At 35.8% G+C, this 20,609-nt stretch overlaps 5 protein-coding genes across 9 annotated transcripts; 3 read left to right on the top strand and 2 right to left on the bottom strand.

Moving 5' to 3' along the window:
• Positions 1-4,552, top strand: LOC18596753. 2 transcript variants are annotated; one of them, XM_018123702.1, is made up of 16 exons: positions 1-87; positions 186-404; positions 507-573; positions 701-794; positions 883-951; positions 1,057-1,146; positions 1,337-1,408; positions 1,599-1,680; positions 1,752-1,801; positions 1,939-2,151; positions 2,233-2,303; positions 2,413-2,482; positions 2,955-3,020; positions 3,170-3,322; positions 3,908-4,038; positions 4,247-4,552. In XM_018123702.1, exons 2-16 carry the CDS (start codon positions 272-274, stop codon positions 4,317-4,319), a joined length of 1,434 nt encoding a protein of 477 aa, XP_017979191.1. In that variant the 5' UTR covers positions 1-87; positions 186-271; the 3' UTR covers positions 4,320-4,552. The 2 variants fall into 2 exon arrangements, with proteins under 2 accessions (XP_017979191.1, XP_007025485.2); XM_007025423.2 differs by lacking the exon at positions 1-87 and having other exon boundaries at positions 94-404.
• Positions 4,676-7,701, bottom strand: LOC18596751 (D-tyrosyl-tRNA(Tyr) deacylase). 3 transcript variants are annotated; one of them, XM_007025420.2, is made up of 8 exons: positions 7,256-7,701; positions 7,087-7,178; positions 6,907-6,973; positions 6,765-6,795; positions 5,677-5,817; positions 5,121-5,146; positions 4,963-5,021; positions 4,676-4,878 (listed from the first exon to the last, which is right to left on the bottom strand). In XM_007025420.2, the coding sequence occupies exons 1-8, from the start codon at positions 7,403-7,405 to the stop codon at positions 4,848-4,850; spliced, it is 597 nt and encodes a 198-aa protein (XP_007025482.2). In that variant the 5' UTR covers positions 7,406-7,701; the 3' UTR covers positions 4,676-4,847. The 3 variants fall into 3 exon arrangements, with proteins under 3 accessions (XP_007025482.2, XP_017979193.1, XP_017979192.1); XM_018123704.1 differs by having other exon boundaries at positions 4,697-4,878; positions 4,963-5,016; XM_018123703.1 differs by lacking the exon at positions 4,676-4,878 and having other exon boundaries at positions 4,959-5,021.
• LOC108660418 (peroxidase 19) lies at positions 7,573-9,767 on the bottom strand. The gene is made up of 3 exons (XM_007025417.2): positions 9,250-9,767; positions 8,904-9,104; positions 7,573-8,389 (listed from the first exon to the last, which is right to left on the bottom strand). The coding sequence occupies exons 1-3, from the start codon at positions 9,511-9,513 to the stop codon at positions 7,811-7,813; spliced, it is 1,044 nt and encodes a 347-aa protein (XP_007025479.2). The 5' UTR covers positions 9,514-9,767; the 3' UTR covers positions 7,573-7,810.
• LOC18596750 lies at positions 11,559-13,691 on the top strand. 2 transcript variants are annotated; one of them, XM_007025416.2, is made up of 4 exons: positions 11,559-12,053; positions 12,148-12,227; positions 12,323-12,381; positions 13,019-13,691. In XM_007025416.2, the coding sequence occupies exons 1-4, from the start codon at positions 11,724-11,726 to the stop codon at positions 13,321-13,323; spliced, it is 774 nt and encodes a 257-aa protein (XP_007025478.2). In that variant the 5' UTR covers positions 11,559-11,723; the 3' UTR covers positions 13,324-13,691. The 2 variants fall into 2 exon arrangements, with proteins under 2 accessions (XP_007025478.2, XP_017978116.1); XM_018122627.1 differs by having other exon boundaries at positions 12,320-12,381.
• On the top strand, positions 14,549-20,389 carry LOC18596749 (apoptosis inhibitor 5-like protein API5). The gene is made up of 17 exons (XM_007025413.2): positions 14,549-14,707; positions 14,796-14,915; positions 14,999-15,160; positions 15,313-15,412; positions 15,517-15,582; positions 16,163-16,260; positions 16,350-16,424; positions 16,572-16,721; positions 16,973-17,038; positions 17,152-17,217; positions 17,879-17,989; positions 18,126-18,215; positions 18,318-18,424; positions 19,141-19,255; positions 19,352-19,417; positions 19,501-19,604; positions 19,807-20,389. The coding sequence occupies exons 2-17, from the start codon at positions 14,829-14,831 to the stop codon at positions 19,997-19,999; spliced, it is 1,656 nt and encodes a 551-aa protein (XP_007025475.2). The 5' UTR covers positions 14,549-14,707; positions 14,796-14,828; the 3' UTR covers positions 20,000-20,389.

Below are 20,609 nucleotides of genomic sequence, written 5' to 3'. Positions count from 1 at the left end.
TTTCCTAGTTTAGCTGCTTAGGAGCCCGGGTTCAAGTCCTGCTAACGGAATTCTGATTTTTTTTTTGTTCCTTCGTATAGAAAAATGGTTAGGAATTTGCGCGGGAATTCTCGAATTAGTTTCTGACTTTTCGCTTTACTTTCTTTCCCCCTGCCGATATCAATCAAATCGCGTCTTTCTTGCAGCTGCGAGAGCTAGGAGACGGAGGGAAATAGAAAAGAACTAGGGTTTCGAATTTTGAAAGAAACAGAAAATTAAGAAGGAAAAAGATATGGTGAAGAGAAAAAGCAGCAATAATTGCAACAGAAGGATAAGAATCAACAGAGGAGGCATGGAAGCGAACACGTTAGCAATCCTCGACTCCAACGAATCTCACAAAGATTCTCAAGACGCCAGAGATGACAGTTCGTATTCTCTCCAATTTGAATCAAATTCAGTCGATTGATATTAATAATTAATTTTTTGTTACTAAACTTTAGTTTTTATCTTTGTTTGGTTGAATTTAGGTGTTGATTTTCTGGAAGCTGTGCGTACTGCTTCACTTTTACCAGAAAACGGAACTCCTCCTACTGAGTAAATCTACATTTCTCATTTTCTACCTTCTTTTCAAGATCAAATTATTTACTAATTTTTTTGCAATGAAAAAATTGATGTGTTTTTTTTTTTTGGTCTTAATCCTCTGTTTGTTTTTAAAATAAAGAAAAATGGTTGAGGCGGTGTTTCAAATCCTGAGGGCAGGGAAATCTCTAGAACTTATAATGTCTAGTTATGAGCTTTTGAATGAGATCGAAAAGGTAATTGACTTTGTTTGGTTTTAACTTATGATTTCATTACTTTATTCATTTGAAAAAAGAATGTCTGATAACATATTTTACAATGCAGCGTTTTCCTCGAGTTTGTATATCTGAATCATCTGGTAATGATTCTCGTGAACTGGTAGTGATTAATGAGGTAATAGGAATCTTGATGATGATTAAAAATGTTGAGGATTCTGCATTTTGAAGTTGATTGGTACCTTCATTTATTTAATTTAATTTTGTCTTTGTTGCTTGTTAGGCATGGCTGCCATTTGTGGTTTTCTCCGATGTCATGTCTAGTGAGAGAGAAGCCACTCCCAAAAACTCAGATGGATTGTTTGATGTCAATGTGAGTTGGATTTGTGGCTTTCAAACTTTGAATGCTTATTGAGGGTATGAATAATTGAGGTTTCTTATATGTTAAATTCTGTGCCGATGAGATGGAAATTGCACTAAAAGCAGGAAAGCTGATTTTAGAAACTACCATTACTTGTGCTTAGCGTTGTTAGCTTTTATTTGACTGTCTAAATCATTGCCAGGGTTTTCATGAATTAATACAAGGCCTTGCTGAATTAGCTAATAAAACAATTTCTCAGAGGGTGGATACTGAGGTTTGTGTACTTATTCCTTGTAATCCTTCAATACTTTGGGAAGAGGTGCAGATGCTAATGTTCTCTCACATAATTGCATGTTAAACTGTCTACTAATTATAGTGGCAAAGCTCATGATAATAGTAATTGTCATGTGTTGCATTTTATTGGTAAATAAGTTTCCTCTGTTGCTCACACAACCTTGTTGCAGTCCTTAGGAAATATGTTACTGTTTCAATATCTTGTCAATGTTCTTGAAGAAGATTTTGTACCCCGTATCAACATGTATAAAGGTAAGCCAATATCTAATGTTTTGTGTTTTTCAATAATCAGGATGATTTTACAGCTCATTGTTATATTGCAGAAACCATGAACTGGAACCTTTTGAGGGAGTGCTTACTCAACATGCTTCTGGTTAGCTTTAGCATTTTAAACCTTTAATTTCTCTTCTACCTTTTGTTTCTTACATTCTCATCTGTTTCATCAAATAGGTTTAAGGTTTGTTGTCATGAGTCTTCTATTTGGCTGTTTGTGCTAAATTTATTTTATAGGGTTCAAGAAGAGTCAACTACAAGGTTTTAATGAAAGATTGCTTGTCTACAATCTGTGGACTGTGCCAAGATCATGCTGGAATTGTTGATGAGTCTGAGCATTCTGAGACTTCTATGGGAAAGTCATACGAGAATCATAATACTGATGTAGCAATTGCGTTGCTTGAAGTACAAAAGACTACTTGTTTGGCTATGCAGAAACTTCTGACAATGGTAAGATCCCAATAAATCATTAAATAGAAGACCCTTTTAAATCATTTTAACTATCATCTCTGCATTTGTGGACCTCTCCAGATTATGGAGCTTGACATGTCAAAGAAGCAAGCGCACATGGAAGGTCAAACTACCAGAGCTGATGGTGTGAGGTAATTGCTTGATTCTGTTTTGGTGATTTATTTTTGTTTTCATCATTTTTGTTTTACATATGTATGTATGGATATTTATGTCAGGTTTTTAACCTCTGCTTTGGTGCAGAACCCCACTGGCAGAGATTATCTTGGATGAGCTAACTTATGACAGAGATATACTCTCCCCATTTCTTCAGGTTGTCATTTATATATAAACACAAATAGACACTTATTCCTCCGAAACAAATGTATTTACTAATGCCTTGGACGTCTAGGGGATTAATGAGCAGGTGTTACCTTTTATCAGGTCAATTGGCTTAGGCATCATATCAGGTCAATTGGCTTAGGCATCACCTGGTCCTTTGACCATGCTCTTTGCTAAACTATCCTTTTGAATTTTGATGGTAGGAGTTCATGACCATTATTACCATCAAAAAATGTTTTATCTTCTTTCAGTTTTAGGTGTTTTCTAGGACAGATTTCAACTAATCTTTTGGTAAGTGTTAAAGTATTTTTTCTGATTGTAACTTTTCCCTATCGATGTATCAGCTGATCAGCATTTCCTTAAGTTTTCATGGAAGGTTACATGGTGGTGATTCTAGATTGCAACTTTAATTTTAGAAACAATAGTTTTTATCCTTCCAACCATGAATACACTTTTTTTTTCAGGTCTTTAATGACCCTAAATGGAAGCTTGAGATCATTGTGCAGTACTTTCTAAAATACACAGCCAAGGTTAGTAGTTGAGTCGTTGATAATGGTTTGTTAAATTAGTTTATTAAAATATTTCATTATATGCACACATGTACGTACACTATAAGCAGAAAGTTGTGAGACAAGTCTGGGGCAGCATATAATTTACATATTTTGATTCTCTAATGTAGCCTTCTGTTCGTACTCGGAGATCAGATGTTACTTCTGAAGATTCTACGTTAAATAGAGTTTTGAAGTCCTTTTCAAATGGCACCTACACAAGAAACATTATAAAGAAAATTGATGTAGAAGCTGTTCAATTGCTTTTGGCACATGCTTTTCTGGTAAGTCTCATTGTTTTTTTAAGCATACTGATAATGTGATGCTTGTATTAAAGCTGATGCTATTAACTGCTTTATTTTTTAATAATTATTCTATAGCAATTAGAGATGGTTGAGATGAATATCTGCTGTTGTTTTGATTAGTCTTCTCGAGCAACAAAGAATCTGCAATCCGATGGGATCATGTTGTGAAGTGGCAGGATGATTTTCCATTGGTAGTATGTGGGGTTGTTGCCATGGTCCCTTATGCAAAATGTTCATTCATCTCCTGTTAAGTTTTGCTCAAGTTGTTGATATGAGGGTAACCAAGAGTTGAGAAACTTAAGAAGAATTTGATTCACTGAAAATTGCATGCTTTGTTGTTATAGATAAGACATGGAGTCATGAGACAAATGTAAAATCTAATTTTGAAGCTAAAAGCTGGAATAATTTGGTAATATTAACTCTGTACATTGATCTCCTAGAGTAAGTGGTTTTTGAAACAAGAAATTCAACGACTCAAGATGTTAACCACCATTGCAAACACTGTTATGAAGTTCATCTCACATATTTTTTTGATTTCCTTAGATCTTGTAATTTCTGTTTCAGGCCTACTTGTCCATGTCATCTCAGCAACGTCTTCCTGGCATGTCTGATTGCAAGGAAGATGAAAACAGTTCCCTCATGGAAATATCTAAAGATGTAATTGCTGCGTTCAATAGTCTAAGAGGAGCAGATGAGTAAGCTTCTTTTATCACTGTTATTTTCGTCTGTATTATTTCTCTGTATTTCTTTTCTGCTAAGGCTGCTGGTACATGTCATGCGTTCAATAGTTATGTCAGTCGGAGCAATCAAGCTCTAGGTTCATGTTGAGTGGCTAATATATCAATGCCAGATTTTGCTGCACCATATTTCTCAAAGAAATGCATTTTACATCTCATGTTGTAGGAACATTGAGATTTCATCCCTTGGAAAAGAAGCACTATTTACTGCTGCAATGATCATTTCAACAACTTCATAGGAGGTCCAGAAAAGCCGCACTTCGTTTCTGGTTTTTGAAGGGTCGCATATTGAAGGTAACTTGTCTGACCATCACTGTATATAAATCACAGGGAATTCAGTAAACTTTTTTAGTTGTACCTTCTAGCCAAAAAAAAAAAAGACGTATTTAGTGTACCTAGCACTATTGTCATGCAACAGTGCATATGGTGTTTGGAGTAAATAAATTATGTATCCAGCTTTATAACATCCAAACCTGACGCTCACTCTTCTATTCTTTGTTAATTTCCGTTATAATTGAGAGGCCGTAGAAGGTTATAATAAAAAATTTCCTAAGTGGTAGAACCAGGAGGAAAATTCCTGACCTTGAATCCAAAATTCAGTAGAAATAAAAATTTCTAAAAGCTGATTTCATATAAAAAGGTTGAGCTTCCATCTTGAATTATAATAAATTGTTGTCTGACATCCCACGAAACTATTTAAAGATTTATGGCTTTGTGACAAATTCTACAAAGATAGACCTGTCAACATGTGCTACCAATCCACCAATTTAGGATTCTTCTGTCTTCTCACTTGTATTCCTGAAATGGTTCAACCTTGTTTTAGTATCGAAAGTATTCTAACTTAGTTGTGCAACATTAACCATTACCATAATTGATACTCACTTTGATGGTTGAGATGAATCAAGCTGCATTGTTACTGGCCCATCATTGACCAAACTAACCTTCAAACAAGTATAAAGATCCAAGTCAGAATACCTTCTGAAGAAAGTTTCTATTCAAAACAAGAGAAATGACACTTTGGGGGAGGGGAATAGCCTCACCTTCATCACTGCTCCAAATACTCCATCTACACCAAATGAACAAAATGAGTCAACATAACTTTAAACACAGTATTCATCATCAACCAAATTATAATAAGGTTACAGACAATCTTTTGCTCTGTGAAAACTTGGTCTGGGCACAACATCTCAAGTTACGTGATTGAATATTTAGAAATCAACTATTGAGTTGCATGCTTTTGGTCTAAATGGCATCAGTAACATGGCAGATTTGAGTCTGACATGGTTCAAAACTCTCATAGTTTTGAGAAAATAATTGTTAATTTGCATCTTCGAGTAGAAGCTTCTATATCCCATGCTGTTAGTGCTCAGCGTACAGATCTATCAACATAGGAATCATGGTACTAACTATCAAAGTATACCATACAGATCTCATTTGTGCGTGTTTTCCATTGGAAGACATTCTATTTGGTACTGGATAATATAAAACAATACATAAATGAATTTATGAATGATTTAACATTTATTGAAAAAAAGGGAAAAAGATCATTTAGAAATAACACAATGAAATAAAGAATGGATGGTAAATGGGAAGAACCTTTTATTGCATCTGGCTGATAAGCTTTTCTGAATTTGTCAAGTAAAGATTCATAGAACGGCTTTGCTTTCTGTGGTGGCATTGCCACATGGAAGTCTGGCTTGTTACCCTTCAAGAATCCATATAACGTAAATTGACTCACTGCAATGCAAAATAACTTTAGAATTTAGACAAAAAAGAAAAAGAAAAAACTCTAATAGCATGCTTGGATGAGGGAAATGAAATAGTTATTTTTTTCTTATTCTTATTTTTGAAATAAAGTTGCATTTGATTTAATAGAATGACTATTCTTCAAAATAATTATTTTAAGAAAAACCTGAATAGTCATTATCAAGGCTCCCCTTAGCAATAGTTATTTCAAATTATTGAGAATAAGAAAAGAAGTTAATTAGACAAGTATATCTTTTTACAATTTAAAAAAATTACCTTACAAAAAAATACTAAACCTATTTTTTCTCTCTTCCTCACTCCTCTCTCTAAAGCACAAAAGACAATTTTTTACTTCATTTTCAAAAAAAAAAAATGAAATGTTTAAATATTATTTATATATATATATATTTCATATAATATAATATTATTAAAANTATTATTTAAATTTAATAAAAAGATATATTTATTTTTTAATATTAAATATTATTTAATATAATAAAAAATTTAATTATCTTTTAATACAAAATATTATTAAATTATATTAAATATATATTTATATTTTGATAAAAATATTATTTAATTATAGTAAAAGTTATTTTAGTTTTATTGCTTAAAATATTTTTATTTTTTAACAAAATAAATTTTTTAATTTTAATAAAAAATATTTATTTCTCATCATAATTTTTTTATTTTTTAATTAAAAATTATTTAAATTTTAATAAAAAATATTTTTATTATTTACTTATTATTTTTTAACTATTCTTAAAATTATTTCTACCAACTAAATACTAAAATAAATAATAATAACAATTTCTATCCTATTTTACTCCATGAACCAATTTACATTATACCTATTTTTCTCTATTCTATTTCTTGATTATTTCATTTTCATTCTATTTTTTATAATGAACCAAGCATGCTATGAGAAGTAAGATTACCTAGTAAAACTCCATAATTCCTTTGCATGACCTGAAAATTATCCCCAAAATTGAATTTACAACTACAACCTTAGCGTAAAACATCATCAAGTCACTAAACAGAAAATTGGAAAGTAAAGGAAAGGAAAAGGGGAAAATTTACACTCTGGTCCCATCCTTTGCCAGTACTTTCATTAGGGAACAATCTCATGTTCAAAACCTTACGACAACTGCACAAAATTTAACTACTTCATTTTCATCATCAACAGCAGTGAAACAAAAAAAAAGAAGCTAAAAATGTAATGAATTGGATAAGATAGAATGCACGGAAATGTTTTATTACATGTAATCGGCGTCAGATTCGGTGTCGGAATCATGGAGTCCAACGAGAACGAGGAGACCAGGTCCGATTTCCGACACAATGCGGCCATCGACCTGGGAAAAATGCTAAATTAATGATGTTTATAATAGCCTAAGATAGAGGGACGGGGGGGTTAGTTTTTTAGACTGACCTCGACGCTGGCGGAGGCGACTCGTTGGACCACGGCTCTCATCGCCCTAATTTGTGGGTTTCGGTGCTTCTTCGATGGTAAAAGAGTTTTTCGCTTATTTTCGGTGCATATTATGGAGGCAAAGTAAGGGGAAATGGAAAGGGAGTGCATGGCTTTTCTAAGCCCACTTAAGACAGCTATTTGGCCTCCAAAATTTGAAGATACTTCGCCGTTTCTTTTCTACATCTTCAAATATTGATAGTTATAGTATTTGGGTGGGTTAACCGAAATGGAATTATTGCGTCAAAATAATAAACGAAATCATTGAGAGGCAATGGAACATCAAATGAAAGTTACATCATGTTGGAACAATATGTCTCCCATGTTCTTTTGGGATTGAACTCTCTAAACATTCACAAAAGCCTCATCCGTAACAAATCCCACACTATCCAAGCCAAAACCAACCTAAGAAGCCAATAGGTAAAAGAAAAAAGCTAAGAAAGAAAAAGCCTACAACCTAATAAAAGAAGAAGCAATCTAAAAGGGCAAAAACAAAAAAGAGGGAAGCAACAAGCTTCACATGTGCGTACTACAAACTTTCCTCTTCTCTCCGTGTGTTCTTCCCCTTTTAACACCAATTGAGCCCATTTTGTCCATAGCTGCTGAGAAGGCCTGGAAGAACTTAGCCTTATCCTGACCAAGAGATTGGACCAGAGGCTTGGTCCTAGGGTCCAAAAAAAGACCTTGGTCCGAAGCTAACAAGCCCAATTTACCCTCCAAATTTGCATAATAAGCATGGTCAAATAAGAACGGGGTCGTAACATCAAATGGAGCAACAATGTCAGCATTGCCACCAGCATGCGGGCATGACATTTTTAGTGCCTTTAGGAGCCTTGGGTCAATGGCAGGGTCAGGCTGCATAGTTCCCTTGTAATCGTAGAGTCGGGCCACAAAGTGCTTGCAGCGGGCAAAGCCGATTGTGTGGGCACCTGAGAGCACAACCAGGTCCTGGACAGTTAACCCCTTTGAGCTGAAGAGTTTGATCAGTTGATCGACGGTTGAATTTGCATGTGGGAGGTTGTAAGGGACCCTGGATGCCTTTGATATTTTCCCATCCCACCTTCCTTTCTTCACTTGGTAATAAGGTCCCCCTGCCTGAAAACACATTAATTTTAGAAACCAAAGTAAATCTAATGCCCCGATCAAGTATCTTAGACTTCTCTGTTCCTTTCGCAAAGAATAATATTTTAAGATGAAAATAAAACCAGAATACTCAATTGTCTTAACATTGATAATGATTTAAATTAAGTGATCTTGGAGACACAAAGATCGAAAGTCAAGATCAGGCAGGACAAACTAGCAGCAGAGTCTTGGCTGTTAATGACACATCTTTCATTGCAGACATATTAGGCACATGAAAATATTAATTTCTTTCATGTCCTATCAGAACAGAGTGTTAACTGTTAAGTGTAGCTGTATTGCAGATAATAAGTAACATAAATATTTTTTTCCCCAATCCTTCTACTCTGGAAGCAGCATCAGTATTGGATAATATGGTTACAGTAATTGACAGAGGACGACTGTGTAACGGGAGTTTCTGAGCAACTGATGATTTGTTATCAGAAATAATATCAAATTCATGAGAATCGTGGAAAATGGAAGCACTAACCAAATGGACAAAATCTCTGGCTGCAATTGCAAGAATATCAGCACAGGAAACAACGCCAGGGCACTTGCTCTCCACCAAAGTCTTGGCTCTCGTTATTGTATCAAACCCCTCCGTTCTCAGGTCCTTGTTGTCCTCTGCATCTTTCTCAGCTAAAATCTTATTTCCAGGATTTGTTGCTATAAGGATAGACGCATCACAGCCCTGCAATTTAACAATAACCCATGCAAAAAAAAAAAAATTTTGATTAATCATCTGTTAGAACTTCCCCCGTTGGCAGCCCATGGTAGCATTAATGCTAACATGTCCATGCATGCAGAAGTAATCAATGGAATATAATTTGCATTACTTCTACAAAGCAGTCATGGAAGAAGAGGCGAATGGTGGCAGGTGCAGAGACAGGGGCTTCTTTGAATTGTTGGGAGGTGATGGAGCCGATGAGTTGCTCAAGTTGTGGGCAAGATTTGGCGTAGTAACTGACAGAAAGTTGGCGTGGGCGGCGTTTCGCAGGGGTGCTGATGGGTTGACAATCGGAGGAGCTTAATGTGAGCAAGAAAATGATGAGCAAACAAGTGAAAACAAAGGGAGAAGAAAATGGAGAAGGGACAGACATGATTGTATAGTCTATAGGAGTGGGCAGCTCAGGACAAAGAAAGCAATAGTAGTGGAGAATATAAAAGTGTTTAGACCAGGTGCAGAAGTTTGTAGTGGGGCAAATTGCCGCAACCAAAGCGGATGATAATCCACTCCCGTGAAACCCAATCGTACAAGAGAAAGAGAGAGAAAAAGAGAGTGTTCCCAAGTAGACTCAACATTGGGTGAGGAAAGAGAAACTCTGAAGCAAAGAGAAGTAGGAGCAGGAACAAAAGGTTGCCCTTTTGCCCTTTGACACCGCTTTGATTGATAATATAGAAATGAAAGAGGGATCTGCTTAATCATAGCCAGGTTAGAAAACAATAAGTGGCATGGCGATTCTCAGTCACGGGTTTGAGTCATGATTAAAGATCACAAATCATCTTTTATCACATAGACATTAACTTGTTTTTATAGGAAAATGGAGTAGTTAGTTTCTAATGCCGATGGCATCTTGGTAGTTAAGTAAGCAAACAGGCAAAGTGGCTGAATACAAAAATAGAAAGGCTCGGTAAAGTTGATGGGTGGGAAAGAGAGTACTCAACCCCTCTTGCCATCCAAACTTGAGTTCTTAAATGCAATGCATGTGCAAACGAGGGAAATCACCAGATCATAAATTAACTCCGTTGACACAGATTAATCAGAGCCATTTGCTTAACTTCTCTATGTAGAATATGCATCAATGGCTATTTTAGTTGGCCCATTTTCAGTAGTGACTTTAGTGGAGGTAAGCTTTTTCATGTGAGCATAGTAAAAGCTGCTAGGACCATCTCACGCTCAGTTCCTTTCTTAGCTTTTGGTACCCACTTGGATTCATGGACATGGGAAAGGGGTATATTAGAGGAGCCAGAAAAAGGCAGTCGTTTGCTGTGGGATCCGACTTTTGAGTAGAAATTTTCTTACAGGCCAAATGTCAAATTTGCTTTTGGATTGCTGTATTTAAATTCGCTAGTGTCAGAGCTGGGGTCTGGTGAAATCAGGTTTTAGCAAACATATTTCTCATTTTGGAATTGGTTGGTGAAGTGAAACTGTACAAAAGCCAATAAACCAGGTCTCATGTATTGGTCGGTATACAATAATCAGTATAAACTCGATTTTTAACCGCAAAAATTTCTGTTGCTTTTCTCTCACTGTTCCATAGCCAGCTTTTAAAGTTAATCTCATCCAGTTCGAACTTCCAGATAATGACCTCTGATGGGAATTTTAAAGTCAAGAGCACTTGAACAGCTTATGAATATCATGGGTAGCTGAGATTGCTGGGACTTTTTCCAAAAACAAAAGAGCAAAAGTCTGTGTTCTCGATTGCTGAATAAGACAGTGGCAACCTTGAAACATTTTTTCTTTTCTTTTAGAATCTTTTTAAGTAACAGGAAATCCAGAAGTGTCACCCAGGACAAAGGAAATGTGAAACTCAGTACATTTGTCGTTTGACCATCATTATTATATTTCCATTAAAGTCTGGATTGGATTCGGTTTGTCCATCTTGATACAGCCAATTGTTGGTGGTGTCCATGCAGGGAGGGATGGAGGGAGGGAGGGAGCCAGAGTTTAATGTTGAGGGGTAGGCCAATACATCAGTTATCATATGGTTTTGAAGAATACTTCCAGCCGATTTTGTATTTTACGTTGACATTAAAATTTTTAAACTCACAAACGAGATAGTTGACATTATCTAAATTAATTATTAATTTTTTTCATCAATATATATTTTATATTATATTTTATTGATTTTTTATAAAAAGAGACATAAACTTTCCTCTCTGAGAAAGAATCATGTATTAATTATTTAGTCAGATATTAAATATGTATAATTTGAGTTTAATTCAAAAGGTGGGTCCAGCCCAGCTCAAAATCCTAATTCTTTTCCGGTGGGACCAATCATGGGCTAGATATCATTAGAATGGGGTAGAAGGCTGGATCTGAATTCAGCCCAACCAAAAGACTAATAGAAGAGGAAAACTTTTAGTAAATTACAAACGTGTTTGGGCCCACTCTTTCCCAAATGGATCCGTAGATTTATACCAGACTTTTGCTTCTTTCTGGTGAGTAAAACGCTGCGTTTTCACTCTCAGAGTGGTCCTCCCCGGTTTCCCTCGGAAATTGGCTGCATTGCACGCAAAGCGTTTGATTCAATCACCCTGCGAATCGAGTTTGAGCTGAGTTGACGCGGCCTCTGAAAACTCGACAAAAATGCAACGGTTAACATCAGGGATAACTCGAACTGTGAAAGCTTCCTCGTCACTGAGAGCTCTCCTCCTCAAAGAAGCACCATCATCATCATCTTCTTGTCGGCTTCCAGAGCGCAGCTTCTCTGCTTTCTCCTTGCAACAACATGTCCAAAACCCGCAAAAAGAAGCGATCCCAGGCGATTTCTTGAAATGGGGTTCGATTGGTTCTTGCAGGACTTCGAGGTTTGCGACTGGGTTCACGCCTTTACAACCTAAGCCTTTGAATTCCGTCATGGACTTGGACAGAGCAAAGAACCGTTCATCAGAGGATCTTGTTTCTATTTGGGATGATGTAATGTATCCAATTACTCACTTTTTTTTCCCTTTCATTTTTATGTTTTTAATATAAGAGAACAAATTGATTAAGCGATTTTTTTTATGTTCAGTATCACTTGGGAAGAGGTCACATTGGGTTGACCATGAAAGCAAAACTTTACCGTTTGTTGGAACAAAGAGGCTCAGATTGGTAATCCATTTTTTCCATTGTTTTCTGTTGTTACAAACAAACACATCATTTGGTTCCATAATTCTGGCTAGTCTTACTTTTATCTGTATCAGCAGCCGGTATTTTGTCATTCCTTTGTGGAGGGGAAGTGGTTACACAACAATGTTTGCTCAAGGTTTGTTCAGTAGTCTTTGTATTTTGTCATATTGGTTTTATATGAAAGTGGATTTCTATTTTTGGTGGTTGAGTTCTTTGGTCTATGAGCTACATAACCCAATACTCAGCTTAAAATATTTTGTATACAACAATGCTCATATTCCTCTTATGAGTTATTGAATTGTGTCTGTTTTAGCAATTAAATGCAGTAATGTGTATATTATTGAACAAGATAATACCAGTTTGCAGTCATAATTTGTCACAAGTTTGTCTTTCTCTTCTTTATCTTACTGTTGGGATGATACTATCAGGCAAAGCATCCTTGCTGGTATTGCTTCCGTAGTTGAGGAGAGCCTTGGAAATGCCTTGGCTATGAATTGGTTTTTATTTTCTGAAGAATTTCTTGCAGCAGTTTCAATTGATTGACCATTCTTTTGTGTAGGTTGTAAATCAAATAAGTGCAACATACTTTTTGGTTGTTGTAATGAATGCTTAAGGAAGCTGTTTGGGTTATTTGGTACTATAAATAGTATTTATGTTATGCATAAGGGCCCCCTGTTGTTATAATTAGATGCCAGGAAAGTAGACAAACAAGTTTTCTATCTCTCCATGAACTTGTTAGTTTGCTCAAATGTGTATTCAATTTTTTCTTGCAGTGCAGTTGCCACACATGCTTTTCACTGGTCTTGAAGATTACAAAGCAAGAGGAACTCAAGCAGCTCCTTACTTCACTGCAACCTTTTACACAGAATTTGCAGAAAGCAAGGACTTGGTACTCATTCGTGGAGATATTGTTTTCACCAGTAAACTTACTGATGAGGAAGCAAAATGGCTCTTGGAGACCACTCAATCTTTTTATCTGAATGATGTGAGGTACAAACAGGTTGAACGATTCAATAAAGAGCCACGTGAGTTTGAGTTCAAGGATGTGTTGCGAGCCTTAGACATGCCCATCATGTAACTTCTTTGAATGATATATGGTGAACTACAATGCTGCTTAGTCAGAAAGTCTGAAGCAATAATGTTTCCACTTAGGCATTGGCCCAATGGGAGGATTATCTCAAGACAACAGGTTGTGTTTTTAACAGAGGTATTACTCAGCACTACTTGTTCATTTTCACCATGGGGAGAGAATGGTGTTGAGATGACTACTTTTGTTCCTGAGAGTACATTGAAGAGAGAGATTATTCTTCTGAACAGGCGTTAGTGTTACATTATCAAGAGAAGGCACAAATCCTACGTTTTACTTAAACGATATCAATGGTATAACCGTTCTCCTTTCGTCTAAGATTATATTCATTTACATGGTAGCATCTAAGTTCTCTTTGATGAACAAGTGTTATCTTTCTGGTAGTTAGCATGCCAGTCTGGCACACATTCAGGATCAACATTCTCATATCTTTAACTGCAAGAGATGCAAGTTTCTAGCTTGAACACCTATGGAGAATGATTAAAATACTAAGAAGCATGGGACATATGCAGCTGAAGTTTCATTTCTATTTTGAGTTTAGGCAACTAGACAAACAATCTCATTAAATAGAAATCAATACTAAACATTTGCTGTGCTGTATTTGTGTCCTGAGGGCAATTATTTGGTCTCATCGACAGATAAGTATGGCATAACTCAACACTGGTCACGTCAGAAAATAGGTCAATTAAAGCGGACAACCTAAGGTACTTTGCACTTGCAAATTGTAATAATGCTTTTTCCTTTTTATTTTTTTGAAAAGGAGCTTTTTCCTTTTTTGATTTTAATAACAAAAGAGTTAATAAATTGGATAATCTGATATTAGGATTATAAGTATTTTATTATTTTTGACATTGAAAAATTTCATTAAATTAAAATAAAAAATTCAATTAAAAATGGGATTTTTTTAACATATAACAAATATATGCCAAAAATTTGATAACTTCATGCTCAAGAGAAAATAATTTGCTACGTGGTAGGTTTTGATCCCTATCCAATCCAATCAAAGACTCTTGTTAATGGGCTCTAATGGCTCAGATGTTTAGGACTCACCGACCGTAAGGCCCGAAAAGCTGTGCGGAAATAAGAAAACCTGGTGAAACGCAGTCGTTTTGATGAAGTGAAAAATGGATAATCACGTAATGGACCTGACCGGGCGAGGAGGTTTGTCAAAACGAAAATAGCCCAGCCTTCCTCTTTACTCTCCGTTACAATCAAAAGGCAAAAGAAACAAAACAAGAAGAAAAAAAGTAAACCCTTTAAGTGAGTCTTCTCCGAGTATACTCTCTCTCAAGGTTTCCCCCCTTTCCAGCGTTGTGATTCCACTCTTTCGGTTTTCTCTCAGTTTCCCAGTAACCAAACAGGAAAACCACTCAAAGTATTCTTCTTTGTTTCTCTGTCTCTCAAAATAGTATAATTTTTCAGTTTAATTCTTTTTTTTGGTGTTAATTTTGTTGAATTTTCAGTCTCTCAGTTATCTCCGTCCTTAAATCCACCAAATGACTGACGCTTCCGAGGAAGCCAAGCAAATCGAGAAGCTCTATGAGTTCGGCGAACGCCTTAACGAGGCCAAGGATAAGTCTCAGGTTGGCCCCTTCCTGCCTTTCTCTCTATTCCTAGGGTTTTGCCTTGTCTATCTGTAACTTATCTAATATCTGATATCATACAGAATGTGAAAGACTACGAAGGAATCATCGATGCCACGAAAACAAGTTTAAAGGCGAAGCAGTTGGCTGCGCAGCTAATTCCTCGCTTCTTCAAGTTCTTCCCCAATCTGTCCAGCCGTGCTCTCAATGCGCATTTCGATTTGATTGAAGAAGAAGATTTGGCGGTCAGTTCATATAATCTACACATCTTTTACTAATACTATTATTATTCTTTGAATTTATTTTTATACTATATTTGGCTACTGACAATATGGGGGAATTAAAGTAGAATTTTTAGTAACTATTTTTAATCTAATTAACTGTAAAATTTTTATAGGTACGGGTGCAAGCAATTCGGGGGCTTCCTTTATTTTGCAAGGATACAAAGGAATATATTTCTAAAATAGTTGACATTTTAGGGCAACTCCTTACTGCTGGTAAAAAGTTGAATTCTTTTTTATGGATTGTACAATTACTATGTCAAAGCATGCATTTTGGCTGTGTATTTAACCTTTTCTTTGCTTTACTTTGTTTCTTCTAGAGGAGATTGTGGAGCGAGATGCTGTCCATAAAGCCCTAATGTCTGTATTGAGGCAGGATGTGAAAGGTAATGTTGCATTCACATGAAGTCTGGTGAATGTATACGTGAATTTTTTTATAATGGTGAAATTTGACTATAAGTTGTTGGTTTGATTACATGTTTGAGTTCTTAGACCAAATTTGTTTGAAATCGAGTCTGGTTATTTTGATACTTTGAGTTGGTAGCATCGTTTTTTGGTCAAGCCACATTTAATGTCCTCAGATTTCATGATAGTTGGTTACTGTGCTCTTTTAGTGAAGTACTTCTGATGTGGCTTTTTCACTTGGATGATTATGGCTAAATATGTGGGTCCCATGGTTCGTATTGCCTCTATTTCATTTTTTTCTTTGATGGGCAAGTGGATGTTTGGGTTTTTCTAGGGGAGGTCAAGAGCTTTGTAGATTAAAGAGCTTCAGGCATCTACTTAACGAAATACTAAGTGAGATTGCAGTGGTTAACTTGATAGGTGCAATAAACCACTTTCAATGCACCTTATGCTGTCATATTTTTGTAAATTTGGCACAAATCAATCATGCAAGCTTTTCATTTTCTGGAATGGTTCTTTCTGGTTTTATCCTTTGATGACTTGGTTGTCTTGTGAATGCAGAGTCCTTGACAGCCCTATTCAAGCATATTTGGAGTGTTGAGGACCCAAGTCAAGATGACACTATTCGTGACAAGGTCTTGTGCTTTATAAGAGATAAGGTTAAGACTGCTTCTTGCTTTACCCATTTTTGCTATTCTCATGCTTTATATTTTGATGATAATTGAGGAGAAATTAACTATGTTTGCAGGTTTTTCCTCTTAAAGCTGAACTCTTGAGACCTCAGGAGGAAATGGAAAGGCATATAACAGATTTGATTAAAAAGGTATTATCTTGATTTTACTACTTAAGCATTTGTCATGGTATCTAGTCTCTCCTCCTTCCCTCAGAAGTGCAAACTCTCAGTTTTGACCTTGTTGTTTGGAATTTGGAGTTGAAAATGCATAATTGATTTTATTTAATTCCTTTGCAGAGTTTAGGAGATGTAACTGGAGCCGAATTCAGAATGTTTATGGACTTCTTAAAAAGTTTGAGCATATTTGGGGAGAAAGCTCCTCCTGAGCGCTTGAAGGAACTTATTGGAATAATTGAAGGGCAGGCTGATTTAGATGCACAATTTGATGTGAGTGCTTGTTTGTTGAATATTGGTTTGAACTCTTTTGTATATAATGCATGACTTGATTCTTTATGATGAGTTACATAGACCAAATGACCTCTTTGCATAAATTAGTGTTGATATTCATTGGAAAGGGTAGAGTGCCATAAAATATTAAAAGAAGTCTTACTAGTTGACATTGTCTTATTGATGCTTCCCATTGCACTGTCATTGTTGTGAATCTACTTTGTAACTGTTAAAATGGCTTTTGGATGCAGGTTTCAGATGCAGATCATATTGACAGGTTGATATCATGCCTGTTCATGGCTCTGCCGTTTTTTGTGGTATGGACTATGGACTACATTCAATATGAATGAATATGTTTTTCTCATCCATTTAATATTCTTCTGATATATGAGCATTCTTCGCTGCCTCTAACCTCTAAATCTTTTCACAGAGGGGTGCATCTGGCAGCAAGTTCCTCAACTACATAAACAAGCACATTATACCTGTTTTTGATAAGGTGAAATACTATTTTGTGACCTCAACTACTGCTGTAAACGCATTTTGCATGAATACTGAAATCAGTACAGTAAATATACATTCATTCTAAACAGTTCCTGCTCCTCTGCTGGCACTGTTATTCTGATAATGAGTGTAAAGTTCTTATGGTAGATTTTAGTCTTTTGTGATTATGAAGATTTGTGTATTTGCTTAGATGTGGATGAATCTTTAGGTTTTTCTTTAACCTCCAGTGCTTGGGCTATTGCCTTTTTAATATTTGAAGTTCTTGAATTCCTGTATTTGGCTTCATAGGTTTTAGTTATTAATCAGAGCTTCTGAAATTGGGATTAATCTGATTCCAACAATATGGTTTATTTTAGTCTATTTACCTTCTTGTTGGTGGGAAATCTTGAAGAAAGGCATGGAAGTGGTAATGGGACAGTTGCATGTCATATAATTCAGACTAAATTCTGAATGGCAGCTGAGTTTGCTTGAAAGCAGCTCATGGGCAATGATATTAACTGGATTTATAAAATTTATGAACAACTTAACATATACTAACATCCATTATATTCTTGAGGAACTCTGCTTCGTGAAGACTCTGTCATGACCCTCTATTTCTTCTACTAAGTAGCTAGTACTTAAATAGGAATATATTCTAAAATGTTTGTGTCTTACAGCTTCCAGAGGAACGAAAGCTAGATTTGCTCAAAGCATTAGCAGAAATTTCACCTTACACAACACCACAGGATTCACGCCAGATTCTTCCTTCTGTTGTTCAGCTTTTGAAGGTGTGGGCATGCATTTTCTTATCATATCATATTGAATTCTTGGAGTTTTTGTGATAAATGATTATAATTGTCTCACACATGTATATGTTTATATTGACTCTGTTTGCTAATAAATCTTTTTATCTTTCTTTCTCAGAAGTACATGCCTCGGAGGAAGACTGGAGAAGAAATGAACTTTACCTATGTTGAATGCTTGTTGTTTGCATTTCATCATTTAGCTCACAAGGTTTTTAAAGTTTTTTTTTTTAAAACAAAATTTCCTTTCTCACCATCCTGTTGCATAAATTTCTATTTTGCAAATGCTTATTTGATTATTGTTGTTACACAGGCTCCCAATGCCTTAAATAGTTTATGTGGTTACAAGATTGTGACTGGTCAACCATCAGATAGGCTTGGGGAGGACTTCTCAGAGTTTTATAAGGACTTTACTGAGAGGTAAGTGAGCCTCTCTTCTTTCCTATGCTGCTTATATGTATAATTTTTTAAAAATAAAAAATACCTGATTCATTTTTTCTTACTGTATCTTGATGAAAGTTTCTTCTGTTTAATGACAGTCAAAATTTATTTGCAATTATTGGTGCAAGTACAGACCAAAAAGTTGATTGTGTGGAAGACATATTTGTGGTCTCTTTTTAATTTAAAAATTCTTGCTGTAGGAGTGAACAGAAATTGAGGAACAGGACTTCTATATCAATAAAATTTGCTGTGAGCTATTTTGGTATAACTAAAAGAAGTAGATTAGACTGAAATCTGCTGGTGACCTGTTTCTTTTTTGACTCCCATTTTCTTACCAGTTTTGGATAAGTCCTTAAACTGATATATATGTTGAATCAAGGGATTAATTGAGATTTTTTTCAATGAATCTTATTTTTAAATAAAAATATGTATACAAGCTATTAAACGAACTTCCACAATTTGTTACCAAACAAGCAATTGCTTTAAGGTTGCCTAAGGTAGGGCTGTAATCCATTATTTAACTTCAACATAGATGTCCAGGTTTGGATGAAACCTAACTTCACGAATCAGTCTAGAATGCTCTAAGGGAAAACAAAATTTGAAGTGATGTCAAACCTATCATCCTCAGTTGAATTGTTATCATTGTTGATAATTCTTGTATACTGTTCATACTAACTTTTTGAATGTTGATTCAGATTGAGTAATGTTGAAGACCTAACTAGGGCCACCATGAAGAAATTAACTCAGGGAATGGCTGAGCACAACAAAGCTATGGCAGCTGCTAAGTCTGATGAAGCAAAGGATAGCATTGTGAGTATTTTCTTAAAATCCCCCCAACTTTTAGTTTGTTCTCTGTTTCTTCTCTTTTTTTTTTTCCGGACTTCATTCTTCATTTTCTGCTTGCAGAAAACTCAAAAGCAGAATACTACAACTGGGTTGCGTACCTGCAATAACATTCTAGCTATGACAAAGGTAAAGGGGAGTGAAACTTGTCTTATAATTATATGCATGTAAACTATCAGCAGCAGCTTATCTTTTATTATTTACCTGTTCAGCCCTTACATTCAAAAACACCTTCATTTATTGGAGATAAGAGTGTCAATCTCTCTTGGAAAGAAGTTATAAAACCTTCTGTGCCTTCCGGTTCAACTTCAACTGGGTAAGTTACCTGTTTGATCTTCAACAGTTGTTTCCTGCTCATTGTTAGATTTCTTCCTACCGTTACTTAATTTATTTTCGGCTTTACTGAGAAAATTGAACCAAATCAAACTATGTTCTTTTTCAAACATGTGTCAAGTGGACTCTTGCTATAGTGTGCCCCTGAAACAAAACATTTTCTATGTTGCATAATTGTTGTGCAGGGTGAAGCGACCTGCTAATGCTTCTAATGGATCCAATAATATGTCAACAAAGAAGGGCCGTGGAGCAGGTGGCATGCAAAACCAGCTAGTTAACAGAGCGTTGGAAGGTATATCTTACGGTGGGAGGGGTGGTGGTGGTAGAGGCAGGGGGAGGGGTTGGGGAGGACGTGGAAGAGGAAGAGGCTACCGGTAGTTTGATGCATGAAACAGAGTAAAATGAGGATCAAAATTTGGAGAATCTGTTTGCACCTGAAGAATATGAACAGAAGTCATTGATGTGTTAAACCAACTCTTTTCAGGACAAGTTTTGTTTGATAGAGGATGCTGATGAGTTTCTAGATTCATTGTGGACTAACAACAGCCATTGTAGTCCTCTGGAGATTGCTTTAATGTTGATTGGATAGGGTTAGGGATTTGAGTTCCCAATCCTATTCAAGTTAGTGTATTTGAGGAACCATTGCACGCTTGTTAGAGTGTGTGGAGGGCTGTATCTTAGTGACAGTTAATTTCTCAAGGATGATTTTTCAGACCTGATTATGTAGAATGTGACTTAATTTCTTAAGTTAATAGTGAACTTAAATAAGCTTGACACTGTTCTTGTGCATCATTTGACTGGTAACGACAAAACAATTGGACTGGGCTGTTGCTTCAAACAATATACTTCGGCTTGGGTGCAAATCAAGCATTAGTGGCCAGACAGAATGGCTCTCTGAATCTTGTCCCTTAGTTGCATATGCCTCACTATTCGAAGATAAGTAGGCGAGTCTAGTATTGGACCACGCTGGTCTGGAGCTCAAATTCTG

This window comes from Theobroma cacao, chromosome 6 (assembly GCF_000208745.1).
Source record: "Theobroma cacao cultivar B97-61/B2 chromosome 6, Criollo_cocoa_genome_V2, whole genome shotgun sequence".
In the NCBI taxonomy this organism is placed as follows: Eukaryota; Viridiplantae; Streptophyta; class Magnoliopsida; order Malvales; family Malvaceae; genus Theobroma; species Theobroma cacao.
Note: the sequence above shows the minus strand (reverse complement) of the source record. Positions and strands in the feature narration are given on the sequence as shown.